A 16,330-nucleotide genomic window follows, 5' to 3' on the forward strand; every position below is an offset into this window, starting at 1 on the left:
AACCTTGGTGAATTTCTGCATTGCGCCTTGTGGATGGTAGTTCTGTGTTAGTGTGGAGGGAGTAAACACAATACCTATCAAGCTTAAGTGTTATAAGTGTTAGTGGAACTGCATGCATTCAGGAACTGGGAGTATTGCATCACACTCCTGACTTGTGCCTTGTGGATGGTGGAAAGGCTTTGGGGAGTCAGGCAGCAAGTTAGTTGCTGCAAGATTTCTACTCTGACCTGTTCTTGTATGCAGAAGCATTTATAAGGATAGTCCAGTTCATTTTCTGGTCCGTGAACCTGCATTCACCAGCAGTTAGAAGATTGAGACAATGTCATTCAGACAAAATTCCAACATGGCAAGGCACACCAAATGCAGGGAGGACATTTCCCTTGGTTGGGAAACCCAATCAGGGGTCAGTCTCTGGTTACAGTGTGGCCCATTTAGAAAAGAGATGAGTAAGTATTTCTTCAGAATTTGCTACCATAGAAGACCAAGTCATTGAGCAAAGAGTTAGATACATTTTACACTGACCCCCAGAGCATCCCAAGACCCATTCCCCAATAACCCACCTAACCTACAAAACCCTGAACATTATGGGCAATTTAGCATAGCCAATCCACCTAGCCTGCACATCTTTGGACTGTGGGAGGAAACCAGAACACCTGGAGGTAATGCACACAGACACGGAGAACATGCAAACTCCACACAGAGTCACCCAAGGGTGGAATTGAACCCAGATTCCTGGCGCTGTGAGGCAGCAGTGCTAACCACTGAGCCATCCTTGTTATGATTCTATGTTCAGCACACACCCCCCACTTCTGACCTTATGGAATGAAGGTGATTCATGAAGCAGCTGGAAATGGTTGGGCCCAAGACACTGTCCTGAGGAACTCCTCTATTGTTGATGACATCTTCCATCACTATTTATGATTGAGTATACATCTATGGGACAGTAACTGATTGCTGGATTTGGCCTGCTGTGCATGCACAGGACATATCTGGGCAAATTTTCTACATTTTGTTGGCCAAAAACCAGTATTGCTGCTGCACTGAAACAGCTTGACTTAAGGGTGTGGCAATTTCTGGAGCTGAAAGTGTCAGGACTATTGCCAGAACGCCATTAGGGCCCATAGATCTTTTCTATAGTATCCGGTGCCACTAGCCATTTCTTGATGTCATTTGTAGTGAATGAAACTGCCTAAAGATTGGCAGTGATTTGGGGACTCTGGAGAAAGCAAAGATTTAAAACGAGATAATATAATCACATCACTTATGTATTTACATTGCTGGTTAGTAGCTAAGCTGCAAGCTATTTTTGCTAAGCCATTACCAATAATCTTTGCTTGCTTAGATCGGTGAACAGATCACCTTGATGATCAAATTTTTTTACCATATTTTCCCAGCTTAGTGGGACCTTGAGACTATCCAAACTTATTTCAAAGTCAGGATTTAATTTTTTTTCCCAACAAAAATTCACTCAAGTAAATAGCTTTTGGACATTAGTCATGCATGCAAAACTATACACTAATGGGCATGTAACTACTTTGCTATCTGAAAAACTATAATCTTACCTACAGACAAATAATTGTTATCTAAAAAAACACTATTTAATCCACTTGAAAATGAACCAAGTTAAAATGGGATGGACTACTCACTTCTCAACATTTTAATTTTGGCAAGTCTAAAAAGATGTTTGAAAGGCATAAAGCCTCATTCTCCCAAGAAATAGATACACTTAATATTTGAATTTTATTTAAAAGGTTACCGCAGCAGTGTCAACTTACAAAGGTTTTTATTTCTCGTCGAGCATTGGTGTCAATTGCAAGCCATCTTTGTTGATATTGTGTCTTGACATCCAGGTCCTTGGATGTCAGGGAATTCTTGATTTGTAGACCAGCCGCAATTCGGGCAACTTGACTGTTTCCTGGATTTGCTAGCACTTTTGAAAGTTCCACCAAGAAGGTAGGCTAGAATAATAGAGAAACGTAGAAGAATTACTATCATGCATTCCATTTGTTACCCACAAATGCACTGTTAGTTTAATGTTTAAAATCACATTTCAGCCAGAACCTTTGATGTCTTGGATTTAATAGTCTATAGTTTGTACTTCAGTTATGCAACGATACTTAAACACTATACGTTTACATTGAGTAACACAGCAATCAAGACTACAGAGTTACCTTCAGAACAAGGTAGTTAGGATAATTGAATGACAATGAATTGCAGCATTAATGCTCAGAACCAGAAAGCAGTAACAGATTCAAGTCTATGTTTAAAAAAACTCAGATGAAGAGCTGATCAGAGACCTTTCAACCAAAACAGAAGTCATGTCTGGATGGTTTCTGCCACCATGATAGGGAGATCCACACAGAAGGAAAAATAAAGGAACTAATCTGTTTCAGGAGTTCACAGGCTACTAAAAAAAAGCATCTTTGATTGTGGAGTCACTTTAAATTGACATGTTCAAGTTTAGCCTGCAGTTTGAATCTACACCCTTTAAATGCAGAGGTAAGAGCCCTGACAACCGAGAGAACGTTGCACTATTCAACAGATCAGCTGTGCAACAGACTTAAACTTGTTCCATCCAAAGTCATCTCCAAACAGTCACTTGAAAGCAGAAGTAAACTGCAGAGTGCCAAGGGACAAAAAACTGGAAAGTTAATGCATGAGCTACCAAGAAAAGCAAATAAGAATTTATATAGTATACTTAACATGGTTAAAAAAATCCTAAAGCACTCTGCAGGAATGCTAACGAAATTGTGACAGTCACGTTAGGGCAAATTATATATGTAGGTCTTAAACAGCAACTTAAGAGAAAAGAACTAGATACGCTGAGGCTTTAGGAAGCAAATTCCATAGCTTAAGGCCCAGGCAACTGAAGCCACAGCCATCAACGTAGGAGCGACAAAAATTTGATTATATAAGAGCAACGGATCTCTGTGTTGTGGGGCTGGAAGATATTACTGAGGTGGGGAGGGTGAGACCACAGAGGTAAAAAGAAGAGGGTGAGAATTTTAAAATTGAGATGTCGCTTAAAAAAAAAAACCAATGTAGATCAGCAGGCACAAGGCAGTGCTGACCAGGACTCGTTGGGAATCGGGTCATAGGCTGACTTTTTGATAACTTTACATTTACATGGAGTATTATGTGGGACAGCAACATGCAATAAAATTTCAAGCCAAGGGGTAACAAAGACAAAGCTGAGGGTTTTAGCAGCGGAAATGTTTGAAGAGTTGAGACAAAACCAGTTATGATGTTAGCAACATAAAATGAGTTTAGTTCAAGGTCAAACAAGTTAGCATGATTGTCAACAGTTTAGTTCAGCCTCAGTTACCAGGGTGAGGGTTTGAGCTGGTGGTTACTAAATGGAGCTTATACTTGTTGGACTGCAGAAACAAACTCAAGACATGATGCATTTCTGAGAAACAAGGCAATTAACTAATATGGAAGTGGCATTTATCTGAGCATTACTATTCAAGCACAAGGCTGGATAACATGCATTAGCATAAGTGGCAAGGCCATAGGGAAATGCCCTCAACTGCCACCTGAAGCACTTTTTAGGAGTGGAATTTATCTTTATTCTGTTTTGACTAGTTGGTTGGAAATTTCAAGGACCATGGTACCAACAGTGACAGGCCAGATACTATTCTGAAAATTTTCCAAATCAGTATGATCTAGCAAACTGACTCAAATCGTTCAGTTCCATAATAGCTGTTCAAGCAATGACACTAGTCAGCTCTGCTGCACTGATCTCTTTCCAGCATTTTTAGTTGACTGGGAAGCTTGCATCATAATTTAAAAAAACTGCCACAACATGCTGGTGGGTTAAAAAAAGTAAAATAGTATTCTCAAATACTTAGACATCTGCGTGTGGGCTCTGCAATTTGTTGCGAGAAACTAAATTAACTGTTTTACTGAAATGTTATTAACAGCTCATACTAAACCAAAATATACTCCACTCTGGATTAGCTCTATAAACTGGATTGAGGTCATCAACTTCTGCCTCTGAAATGACCCCCTATGGTATGCAAATGCCAGAACATTAATTTTCTCTGTACAAAAATTATTTAGAATGAAAATTACTTTTGCTTTACCCAGCATGGAACTTTTCAATGCTGGGTAATATATTAAGCCTCAGGTGAGGGGGAACGGTCAGCAGATTAAGGTACAGATGAGACGTGCAGCATTGCAGCTTTAAGACTTCTGGCATCCATATGAATGGCAAAGCTCTATGACTGGCTGGTTATAATGCCCAATGTTAAGGGCAGGGTTATTCGCACAGCCTTCTCCTCCTCCAGTAAACTGTTTAACTGCCTATCATGATTGGATGCAACTAGACCGCAGATCCTTCAGTAGTGGGATGGCTTAGCTAAATGTAGGATGGTGCTTGGAATTCAAGCAGTTCCGAATGGTAACCAACATCTTTTCTTCCCTAGCACTCTACACCCCACCAAACCCCACCCAACAACAGCATTAATGCTGCCCCCTCCACACTTTTCAGCTCTGAAGAGTCATCTAGACTCAAAATATTAGCTTGCTCATTCTCATGGATGTCTGACCGCGTGATCTCCAGTATTTGTTGTTTTCAGTATAGATTCCAGCATGTGCAGTATTTTGCTCCTGAATGGTAGCTTCTCCAGGTTGACACCTCATTTTTAGACTTGCTGGTGCTGCTGAAGACAATCACTCCTGCACTCTTCATTGAGAGTGTGTTGATTTTCTGGTTGGAGGCAATGGCAGAGTTGAGGATTTGTTAGGGCATGAGGTTATAGATTGCAGTTGAACAGTTCTGCTGAAAACCCACAGTGCGTCATGTTGAGTTGCTACAAAATCTGTATTATTCAATACGGTGGCAATGCACACAACCAATGGAGGGGCATGCTCAATTTGAACATTGGACTTTATCATAACATCTGAAAGAGTGTCTGTCACCAATGTGGTCAATGACAGATGCATCCATGACAGGTAGATGTATGAGCATGAGCAAGTACATATTTCTGTCAAATTAAAAACAATATTATGCATTCTTGAATCAGAAATAAAAACCAAAAATTGAAAAATTTAGGTTTAGCAGTATCTCTGGAAAGAGAAGAGAAACAGAACACTTCAAGTCCAATGATTCCGTGAAACTAGAGTCACTATTTAAAACGTTAACTTTAAAGTTTTAGCAAAGATTTGTAGCTTCGGTTGTGGGTGAGATCGTTGATTTGCTCGCCGAGCTCGCTTGTTTTTCTTCAGATGTTTCATCATCATGCTAGGTAACATCAGTATGGCCTCCGATGAAGTGATGTTCTACTCCGCCTGAAATTTACGCTATCCGGTCTGTTATGGTGAGTAGTGTCATTTCTGGTTTTGTACTGTATGGTATGTGGGGTCCAATTCTATATGCTTGTTGACTGCATTATGGGTTGAGAACCACACCTCTAGAAATTCCCATGCATGTCTATTGTTGGGCTTGGGTGGCTATAGTTATGCTGTCCCAGTTAAACCAATGGCCTTCATTGTCCGAGTGTACTGATACTAAGGAAAGCTTGTCGTGTTGTTTTGCTGCTAGCTGATGTTCGTGGATTCTGATGACTAGTTTCTTTCCTTCTGTCAGATGTAATTCCTTGTGGCAGTCATTGCATGGTATTTTGTAAGCTACGTTGGTTCTGCATGCCGTGGGAATGGGGTCTTTAATCCTTGTGAGCATTTGTCAGAGTGGCTGTGGGCTTGTGCTACACAAACATTACATCGGACAGGCAAGAAGGAAACTAGCCAACAATACACGAATATCAGCTAGCAGCTAAACGACACGATGAAGTTTCCTTAATATCTGCACATTCTGACAATGAAGGCCATCAGTTTAACTGGGACAATGCAACTACAATAACCCAAGCCAAACAGACATGCACAGGAATTCCTAGACACATAGTTCTCAACCCACAATGAAACCAAACATAGAATTGGAACCCATATACAAACCCATACAGAACAAAACTGGAAATGACACTACTCACCATAACAGACCAGACAGTGCAAATTCCAAGCAGAGTAGAACAACATCGCTTCATCGGAGGCCTCACTGATGATGCTACTTAGCATGGTGACGAAGCGCCTGAACAAAAATCAACCCAGCTCGGTGAGCAAGTCAACAACCTACAATGTTAACTGCTTCTCTCTCCACAAATGTGGCCAGACTTGAGAGTTTCTTTAGCTTTATGTTTTATGCATTTTGCTTGTTGATTCTTCAACATGTGCTGCAGCCACAATCAGAAGCATTTAAAATTTGGCTAATTGTGGCCCTCCTGAGCAGCATTCCTTCAAAGCTGCACAGCCACTTAGGGGTTCCATGGACACCGATTAGCATGGCAACTTCTGGCCTCCCTATGTTTACCACCACCTCTGTTGGTTTAGCCCTGTCAGTGGGACAGGACATATGGATGGGGGGTGGGAAACAATGGTGACTGCTATTAGATTGCCTGCAAGTTATTGTAATTTAAATCAACAGAGCTGTAGACGTTGTAAATCAGAAACAAAAGATTGCTGGAAAAGCTTAGCAGCTCTGGCAGCATCTGTGGAGAGAAATCAGTTAACGTTTCAGGTCGAAGGACCCTTCCTCAGAACATAATTTGGTCAATTCAACTGATCAGATCGTGCTTTGCAGAAATACTGTGCCAATACAAAACTGCATTTAATTTGCAAGGAATTTACACGAATGTTATGGAAAATCAACCATTCAGAAATTGTTTAAAATAAAGCTATCCATTTCTTGGTGATTACTGTTATATTTTATAAAAACGTTGAAATGTTTTTTGTATGACTCAGATGCTGTCCCAGAGGTAGAAGGGATAGTGAGCAGTAAACCTCCACATTCATGATACAGTTGGAGAATTCTCCAGGTATTCAGCATTCTCAGGCTGCCTCCAGTAATGCAAATGCAGGCATATTATCATAGCAACAAAGATAGCTGCAAATATATTCTCCCTGGAATCAGTGGAAAATTTAAACCACACTTGAATGTGAACTAATCAAGGACCACCATTCATTATGGCTATTAATTCATGAAAACCTGAGAGCTAAGTAGCACTTCAGAAGATTCATATTCCGTTACACACACATTCAGATATCAATAAGCTGCCCATGGTAGAGGGATATGAAATATTATACTACAAAATACAGATGTTAGAAATATGAAGTAAAAATTACTGGAAGCACCCATCTGTCTCTGCGTGAACGCACCCACAAACAGCTTACTTTACAGGTTGTGGCCTTTCTTCCAATTAAGATTTTACCATTAGATGAGGTCAGGATAATCATGATCTTGACAATGGGAAAGGGGTCCATAGTGCAAGGCCAAAATAAATGACTGGTTGTGGGACAAGTAAATAAAAGATCTGTCGAAGCAGTGCGGAAAAAATGATTTAATATTGAAAGGACAAAGGAAAAGGTTGCTTATTTAGAATCCCTACAGTGCAGATAAAGACCAATTTAGGACCATCAAGTCTGCACCACCCCTCTGAACAGCTCTGAACCCTGGTCCCTGGCCCTGAGAGGCAGTCGTGCTAACCACTGTGCCACCATTAGATGGGATTAAATATTTAAAACTGCAGCCAACTTTGAAAAGTACTTAAAACTAGTTCTCAAATCACTCAGGATAAAACCTAAAGTTAAGATTTTAGCGAAAGGTTATGTAGTGCTGTTTGTGACGAAAACTGATGAAACTCAACTCTGCTTCCTTCAGACCTGTTAAGATTCAAGTCTGGTGACAATCATCAGAACAGTTCAGAAGAGTTCTGAAGAGTTTGGATCGTTAACCCCACTTCCTTTACACAGATGCTGCCAGACCCGAATTCCCCCAGCTACTTGTTTGTTTCAGATCTCCAGTATTCAGTTATTTTATTTTACAGATTATGGCCGCTTTTGACATCATCTGTATCATTTTAAAAGCGGAAATAGAACTGTCCAGCAAATGAGCATTCAAGAAAAACATTGGAGATATTCAGGTGAAATTGAGAAATTGATGTTTTCAAAATAAGGAGGATCAATTCAAATTTGAAGCAGCACTGGCATGTAGCAAATAAATTTACACTATCAAGGAAGCATTACAGTTTCCTGGCTGGAATTGTAGCTTGATTGTACCTGCTGCTGTCTGAATCTGAAAACTCTAGCTTTTTATTTGAAGGCCATCCTATAAACCCAATAGCATATTTATGGTACACCAAACTATTAGGATAATCAGGCGTCCTTAGTCAGATTAAGGATCTCACCTAAATGTAGCGCAGTACAAACTCTTCCAAACTGAACTTCCGCAGCACTATATTTCATTGGGAAGATCTTCAATTTAGCACAATTGAAAATACCAACTCGAAAGATGCTCAAATTATTTGCCCCAAACCAGTGGAAACAGGACAAATCTCCATGTAGCAAACTGGAAAGAGGCACTGGTATATCAACTGAATGCACCACACAACAACAATGGTTATCAGCCATTTTTGGAACACAAATTGAGTTTTTATACATGCAGGTATTGGGAAGCAAGATGTTGCTTGAATACATTCAAATGCAGGAGCCTAGAGCCACTCAAGTCTGGACATGGCATGCGTCTTCTTGGTCAGAACGGTTTCCTGACAATTTACTAGCCAAAAGCTCCACCCATTGGAGCTTGGAGCCATTCAGACCAAAATGATGGCAGGTTTGAATCCAGGGCAATGTTGAATCAGCTGACTGCACAAAGACAGCAATCAGCCACAGTCTCTGCTGTTAATTCCTATCCAGTGAGCCAATGCTGAAAGTGTTGGGCTTGTGTACATTATGGGCTCACATCTGAGAGGAGTGCTGGCAGTCTAGCTGCAGAACTATATTAACATTCTTCAGGTGAACAATCTGACTGTGACTAAGGAGAAACAGTGCAGACAAATCTGTAGCACAAATGATACTCAAGTTCAAAATTAACCATCCAGACAACTACCTGAATTTTACAAAAAGGTTAATATCCCCACCTTCAACATTCACTCTATAATCCAATTTCCTGTGAGGAGTTCTCAAGTACCTACAGGGTCCCAATCTCCCAATGATTAATCTCAAATAATCAAATACTACCTCAACACAGTTGTCACTTGTCCAATTAAAGCCAAATCTGTCCTCAATGTACTTGTATTTCGATTAGGATAACTATGCATTTGCTTTCCTGACCAATTCCAACCCACCAAACTAACTTTCCACCTCCGTTACTGTATCAGCTGATTACATTGGCTTTTTTGAAACAATGATATTTACTGCTATGCAAAGATTCTTCAGGATTGTTGAAGAGGTCAACTAACAGATTGACACCTACATTACATAATTAACTGAAACAAATTTCTTGGAATCTGGTTAATTTAGATCACCTACACTATGCTCAAACCCTCAGGAGTCAGAATAGAATCTCACCTATGACTGTGGAACTGGCTAGGGAGAAGGCCAACTCCCCCAAAAGAGGTCAATTAACTGAGGATCTGTGCCTACCTCAACAAAACATACAAGGCTACATCTTTTTCCAAATGATTTAATTTTTCTTCACTTTCCCCTTAGAGGATGTATCACTTGCACACAATCAGAACTCAAAAATGTATTGGTATTGTGGGGACAATAAGCAAGATAGTGTTTCCATCGAGAAATTTCAGTCGGATAACAGTCAAAACTGGGAGCTCTCGTCAGGGGCACATGGACAAATAACTCAACCAAGATAATTTAATTCAATACAAAATAGAATTGTGAACCCATAAAGGAAACAACGAAACAAGAAAAATAATATTCCCAATTCTGGTTTGCCCGAGCACAACATCAACTAGCAATTGACGAGTGTAGCTAAGATCAGACACAGGCACGTTTACATTAATGGTTGATTGATAACTTAGGCACATCACTCAAGATGAGACAGAGTTATTACTAAACCTCTCCTAGGGCTATCTGATGACAGCAAGTGACAAGATCCGAGTGTTCCATTCAGTCCTATTGCAGCATCAGCTCATTTACCTGGTTGTCTACCACTACTCCAAAGACATGTACAATACCTGTCTTTTTCTAGTACTTATTCAAGTAGAACTTAGTTTTTATGTCCCATCTTCTTTCTCGTATCACATGCACTTTTAAAAACTTTTACTCACCTTTCTTCTTGCTATTGACTCCCAAACAGTTTCCAGTGGCTAGAAAATTCCTTTAAGCCAAGAGCTGTATTACGTGGTCCAACTGATTGAATTAACCAACTCAGTTTTAGATGTACTTTGATACAGGATACAGTGTCTGACAGCAGGTAAATCTCTAAAGCCAGGATCTGATAGGAAACCTTAGGTATGATATGAAGGGGTTAAGTCAAGACTGTATTTTTCTTTTTAATTGTTAACCTTTACCTGCACATGCGTTTAGTAAAACTTAGGATGAAAATACAGCTAATTTTTTGAAAGCTGACAGTTTTCACAGAAATTCTGCAAATCTACAATTTAACGCTATACAATTAGCCAAATTACTAAGTGGTAAAACACTACATACTAAGTCAAATGTACTTCTAAAGAAATGGCTTGAAATGTGAAATTAAAATAATTACTAACAATAAAATGCAATTTAGTTCAACTTTTACTGACTTCAAAGCAATTTTTTTTAAGTTTCCAAAATTACCTGATTTACACACATTAAGTAACCTTGTTTAAAGCAAATCAGATGAGAAATCAGTCAAAAATGTACAAATCCACAGTAACCAAAAAAAGCACCAATAACCTTAAATAAGATGCAACAGAAAATCTCTGAAAAAACAAACTCAAAAATGCATGTGGTGACCCTGCTAAAATAACTGTTGCATTTGGATTTAAAATATATGAAGATACATCTATCAAATTTAACAATGGTGCAACCCTAGTTAACCTATAAAATTTAAACAGTGACTAGACAAGGTAAATGCAGGATGTTCATAATGACTGGGGAGTCTAGAGCCAATGGTCACAGCTTAAGGATATGAAACTGGCCACTTAGAACAGAGATAAGAAATTTCAGCCAGAGGATGTTTAATCTCGTGGAACACACTACCACAAAAGGTTGTGGACGCCAAGTCATTGAGTATACTTAAGACAGATAGATTCTTGACTAGTAAGGAGGTCAAGGGTTACGAGAGATGAATGGGGTTGAGAAACCTATTGGCTATGATAAAATGGCAGAGCAGACTCGATGAGCCAAATGGCTGAATTCTACACCTATATCTTATGTTCTATATTTCTTCAACCAGAATGCAGTGAACTCTGCCACAGAAAGCAGTTGAGGCCAAAATATTAAATGTTTTCAAGTAGTTAGATATAGCTATTAGGGCTAAAAGGATCAAAAAACACATGCAGAAAGCAGAAACGGTACCAAATTGAACGATCAGCCACAATCATACTGAATGGTGAAGCAGGCTCAAAGGGCCTGTACCTCCTCTTATTACCCAAGTTTCTAAAATAGAAGGTTGAGGGGAGATTTAAACTGCAGTCCATTGAGATACCTTGACAGTAGAAAGGAAGGTATTTCTATTAGGATAGATTTGAAGCAATTGTCAAAAGAATTAGAAAAAGGTTGACAAGAATTGTTTTTCATCAAGGAGCTAAGCAGGAGCCTCAAACTCTCCACCTACTAGGTTATAAGCAACTGAAACCCTGAATACATTAAAAACTCATATTTACATCCAAAATAGTGATCTACGTAGACCAAAATTGGGATATGAGCGAGGCTGTTTTTCATTTGGTTCAAACCTAGTGGGCTGAACGGCCTCTCAGTACCTCTAACATATGTCTTAATGGGTTACAAATTGATTAATTTCCACAAACACCGATTAAATAAAAACTTCCAATCGGCGTTAATCAATTGAAAAGATTACACGATAGCAACCTAGAAGAAAGTCAGACGCATGATGTCAAGCCCTAAATTGTGTAAATCTTCAGGTTATTATTGAAAAAGAAATAATGCTTAGACGATTTAAACGCAGGGGTATAACGTGCATAAATTTATCAGATAGCATAATGGATCCAGGCCTCCGCCAGCCCCTCTATGCGTGGGGTAGGCTGTTCTCTCTCATACATAGGGAGGGGAGGCTGAGCCGGCAACATGCGCTCAGGCCTCGACTCCCAGCTTCCCTTCCCATCAACCAAACTTACGCAAAGCGGAAACCCGGCCTCTTCGGTGCGTCCTCATTGGTTGGCGGGTATGCCCACCAGCCATCACCGGACACTCATTGGCTGTCGAGCCTTGTCAATCAACCGGGTCAATTCCTGCCAGCAAGTTAGGCTGTCATTTTTTTCACTCCAGTTTCCCCCTCCCCCGCCCAGAGGTGGGGGGAGAAGATTGGAAAGGGGGAATTTTCTCAATGAAGGCCCTTGGTTTCCCTCCGTTAAAATGGATAAAGATTTTTCCTTCTGAAAAATCAAATAGCCAACAACACGCCCGCATCAGCCCACGCACGACATTTTTTTTTGAAAAAAAGCCGAAGAATTAGATCAAACCATCGCCCCCTTTGCCCATTCAAAAAAAATGGAAACAGAATCCAATACTGACCAAATTCTCAACAGCCGCCTGTTCCAGAAACTTCTGCGCTGCTTCCAGCTCATTACGATCTGGGGAGGAGGGAAAGAAAAGAAAGAAAAGGGCGGGCGGGAAAAAAAAATAATACAGTTGTAAAATAACACGGAAGAGAGAAAAATAATATTACTCCCTCTCCCATCAGACGCCTTACCTGGAGAGACGGTTTTCTCTAAAATTGTGATAAGCTCCATGTTAACGAATCTCATGTGGGAAACAACGAGGATTTTTCTCAGGCAGAAACGGCCATAAATGGTTCTGGGTCACTCAGATTCTGCTTCCTTTTAGAAAATATAACGTACATACACACGGCGGTAAGGGAAGGTTAAAAAGAGCGATAGATAGATAAACGGGGTTGGGGGTGCGGAATTTATTATGGATAATAACAGAGATATGTTGTATATTATTGACTGTTCTCTCTTTCTCACTCGCTAATAATCAGAGCGCAAGCTTCTCTCACGCCTTCGCCCGGCTCCGCAGCTGCGCAAAAGCCGAATGCCACCGGCGGCGGAGCGATATACCAGCGGCCGCGCGCGCTCCTCCCTTCCCCCTCCCTTCGCAAACTGCCGCTCCCCGTGACGCGCCTCCCCATTGGCCGAAACATTCGCGGCGCACGCACTACCGCTTCCATCTGATTGGTCCACCTGTACGTCAATCGCCGCGTGCCATCGCCGACTGGCCGGAACCCGCCATTATCCCTGCTTCACCCACGCCTTCAACCGCTGCCCGGCCTGTCTAACATGAGCTCCCATTGGCCCGTGACCGCCCAGGCGATCCAACGCCTAATCGGATTGGCGGATGTCGCCAGACGCAGCACACAGGCGCGCGCTTGTTCCGCTTTCCCACTGGCCAGACACCGCCGCCCAGCCCTATCTAACGCGGTTTCTCATTGGCCAATGGTGCGTGGATATCGAACACAATCCCCGATTGGTGAAGGTCATCACATACCGCCAATCAGTCATCCTATCTAACACAATCTCTTATTGGTCCGTGACATAAGAGCCGGTAAAAGCTATCGAATGCCATTTCTGATTGGCGGATGGCGCTAGCCATTACCTGAGTGCATCACATCCTTTGAACTGCCCCTGCGTGTTATTTTACGCGACCTCCCACTGGCCTATCATTTCCCGCCCCCCCAACTGCTTATCTAAAGAGACTCATGATTGGTTAAGCAGGTGGGCTACGGCCCTGGGATGTTATAGCTCTTCAACGGCCGCTGCCTGATGCTATTCAAGGCGTCCTCTGATTGGCTAAGCGGCTCCAGCCTCTGTTGTAGGCCGAATTTCGAATTGGGGCATGTTACCCCTTGCCCCCCGCCCTTGAGGCCGCTTTTGGGGAGGGTTATGTCTCTACTTTTCCCACCTGACTCCGCCCGGGGGCTGCTTCCATCCCGGGAACCTTGGTCCAGTTTTACCCTAAATTCCGGGGAAGGGCGGGGGGCATCGGAGCGTCTCCTCCGCGAATCAGACCGACCGCAACGGCGGGAGAGAAACCTCATTTTCAGTCGAAAAAGCTTCTGCACGAAAGGAGCAACCGGCATCCGGAGAAAGTTTTTTTTGTGTGTGTGCGTGTGGGTTGCCTTCGGCGCCTAAATTCAAAGGGGGTGCGGTTGACGAGGTTAAAAGTTAAGGGCACTACTTTAAGGTGGCGGAGGGAGACGCGGCTGTTGCTGGTGAGTGAGGCGGTTCTGGTTTGTATTTCCCGCCGTTTCCAGGGAAGAGTGCTGCAGTTTGTATTGACCATCTCCAATCTATATCCTAAAAAAAACTCTGCTCAGCATTGCAATGCTGCTTCCTGAAACCATGAATCACTGCAAACATTTCTCTCCTATTGGCATCCTCCTTCGAGCTTCTTCATAAGGTGCATTTAATGCAATAGAAGGAGAAGGATATTGGGGGTGGACTCCTGTGATAGTTTGTCACCTTGATTCCTTGACTAAAACATTTCGAGGCTGAAAGGCAGATTTTACTTAAGGATCTTTCCTTATGTAAGGGGGTCGAAACTGTTCAAAGTATTCTAGGTGTGGTTGATTCGTGCTGAATAGCAGCCTTCTGTGCTGCGAATTTGTGTTTAATGCCCTTCTACAAATAGGATTTAGAACTATAACTGTATACTGCCAACACTTAATAGAGCTATCCATCATTCAATGCAAAGATGGTGGAAGCAGATCCAATAATAACATAAATACGAATTAAATGCATACTTAAATGAAGAAAATATGCAGGGAATTAATTTAGTTGGAGAACTATGTTAAAGAATTGGCATTGCATAACGAGTCAACCCTGCTTGGGAGGATTTTAAAGTCAACACAGATTTGAGTCACGAAAAAGTCCAGCTGATTTTCCCCCTACCCGAATTGGAAGAGTGAAGCACTACATAAATTGTTGAGTTCTTTTTTCTCCCATTGTGCTCATTCACCACTTCCTAGACTTGTTGCATTGTGATACACCATTTCAAAGACTGAGTGAATTGATGAAATTTGGCTCCAGTTGCAGAACCACAGTGATTATGGACATAATGGAAGGGGTCAATGGGATCCCTTTAAACAATCAGCTTGTTATATGCTAAAATGGATATTTTTCCAGAGTGCTTCGGAGATGATTACATTTATTGATGCCATGTTGGATTTGAGAATTTTTTAAAAAGGATTCATTGCAGTACCATCCATTAACATTTTTAACAAGAAAAGCAGAAATAGCTGGAAAAGCTCAGCAGGTCTGGCAGCATCTGTGGCAAAAAAGAGTTAAAGTTTTGGGTTGAGTGACCCTTCCTCAGAACTGTTTTGATTTACAGCATCTGCAGTTCTTTCCGTTTTCATTTTGATATTTTAACAACACTTTTAATGCTGGTAGAACAGCCCATGGTGCTTCATAGGAGCATCATCAGACACGTGTAATGCTGATTCAAAGGCAATGCCAGACAGGTGATCAAAATCTTGGTCTGTGTGGTAGATTTTAAGACACTGGTCAGTGGAAAAGGAATTCTATAGTTTAAGATCTGCACAACTGAAGGCACATTTGACAATAACAAAAACAGAAATTGCTGGAGAAACTAAGCAGGTCTGACAGCATTATGGAAAGAAAGCAGAGTACATTTTTCAGGTCTGGTGACTCTTGCATGCTAAAGAAGCTTCACTGGATCCAAAACATTAACTCTTCTTTCACTCTCTACAGATGCTGCCAGACCTGCTGAGGTTCCCCAAAGTTTTCTATTTTTATTTCAGATTTTCAGCTTCTGTAGTTCATTTGATTTTTGTTTGCATTGTTGACAATACTGGGCCACGTGGACTTGGTTTGTAGAAAAAGCCAACGTGGAACAGCAGGAGGCTACAGAGCTTGGGAGGAACAGGATCCTGGAAGGAACTTAACATAACGATGTGAATTTGAAAATTGAGGCATTCTTGGATTAGAAGCCAATTTAAGTGCATGACTGCAGTGGGCGAGTGTGACTTGCTGTGGGTTATGATCGTTGAATTTTTATAGCACAGATGGAGGTCTTTTGGCCTATCGTGTCTGCACTGGCTGCCCAACAAGCAGGGAGTAGAGTTCTGAATGAGCCCACGGTTATGGAGGGAGGCCAGTCAAGAGTGTGCTGAACCAGCTAATTCAGGAGAGAATGATATGGATTTTAACAGCAGATAAGCTGATGCGGGGTGGAGGTACGGGTAGCTGGTCTCTATTGTTGATACAGTGCAAAAACTTGTGGTGTAAGTGTGTGCCACATAGGACAGTTCACATCTTATTTAACTGCTGGCTTTATTGCCTTTGCCTCCTCTGTTGTT

General features: G+C 41.4%; 1 protein-coding gene across 4 annotated transcripts in view; it reads right to left on the minus strand.

Annotated features, from left to right (window-relative positions):
* kpnb1 (karyopherin (importin) beta 1) overlaps positions 1 to 14,024 on the minus strand; it is a 42,121-nt gene extending 28,097 nt beyond the window's left edge. The window contains exons 1-4 of one of the 4 annotated variants that reach the window (XM_048614566.1): positions 13,912 to 14,024; positions 12,704 to 12,830; positions 12,526 to 12,584; positions 1,776 to 1,958 (exon numbers count right to left, since the gene is read on the minus strand). In XM_048614566.1, coding sequence (XP_048470523.1) covers positions 1,776 to 1,958; positions 12,526 to 12,584; positions 12,704 to 12,758 — 297 coding nt within the window. In that variant the 5' untranslated portion in view covers positions 12,759 to 12,830; positions 13,912 to 14,024. Of the gene's footprint in view, positions 1 to 1,775; positions 1,959 to 12,525; positions 12,585 to 12,703; positions 13,095 to 13,193; positions 13,313 to 13,911 lie in introns of those variants that run through there. The other 3 variants (XM_048614565.1, XM_048614564.1, XM_020510872.2) reach the window with 3 other exon arrangements.
* Between the last annotated feature and the right edge of the window lie 2,306 nt (positions 14,025 to 16,330).

The sequence above is a fragment of the Rhincodon typus genome, chromosome 30 (assembly GCF_021869965.1).
Source record: "Rhincodon typus isolate 14 chromosome 30, sRhiTyp1.1, whole genome shotgun sequence".
NCBI lineage: Eukaryota > Metazoa > Chordata > Chondrichthyes > Orectolobiformes > Rhincodontidae > Rhincodon > Rhincodon typus.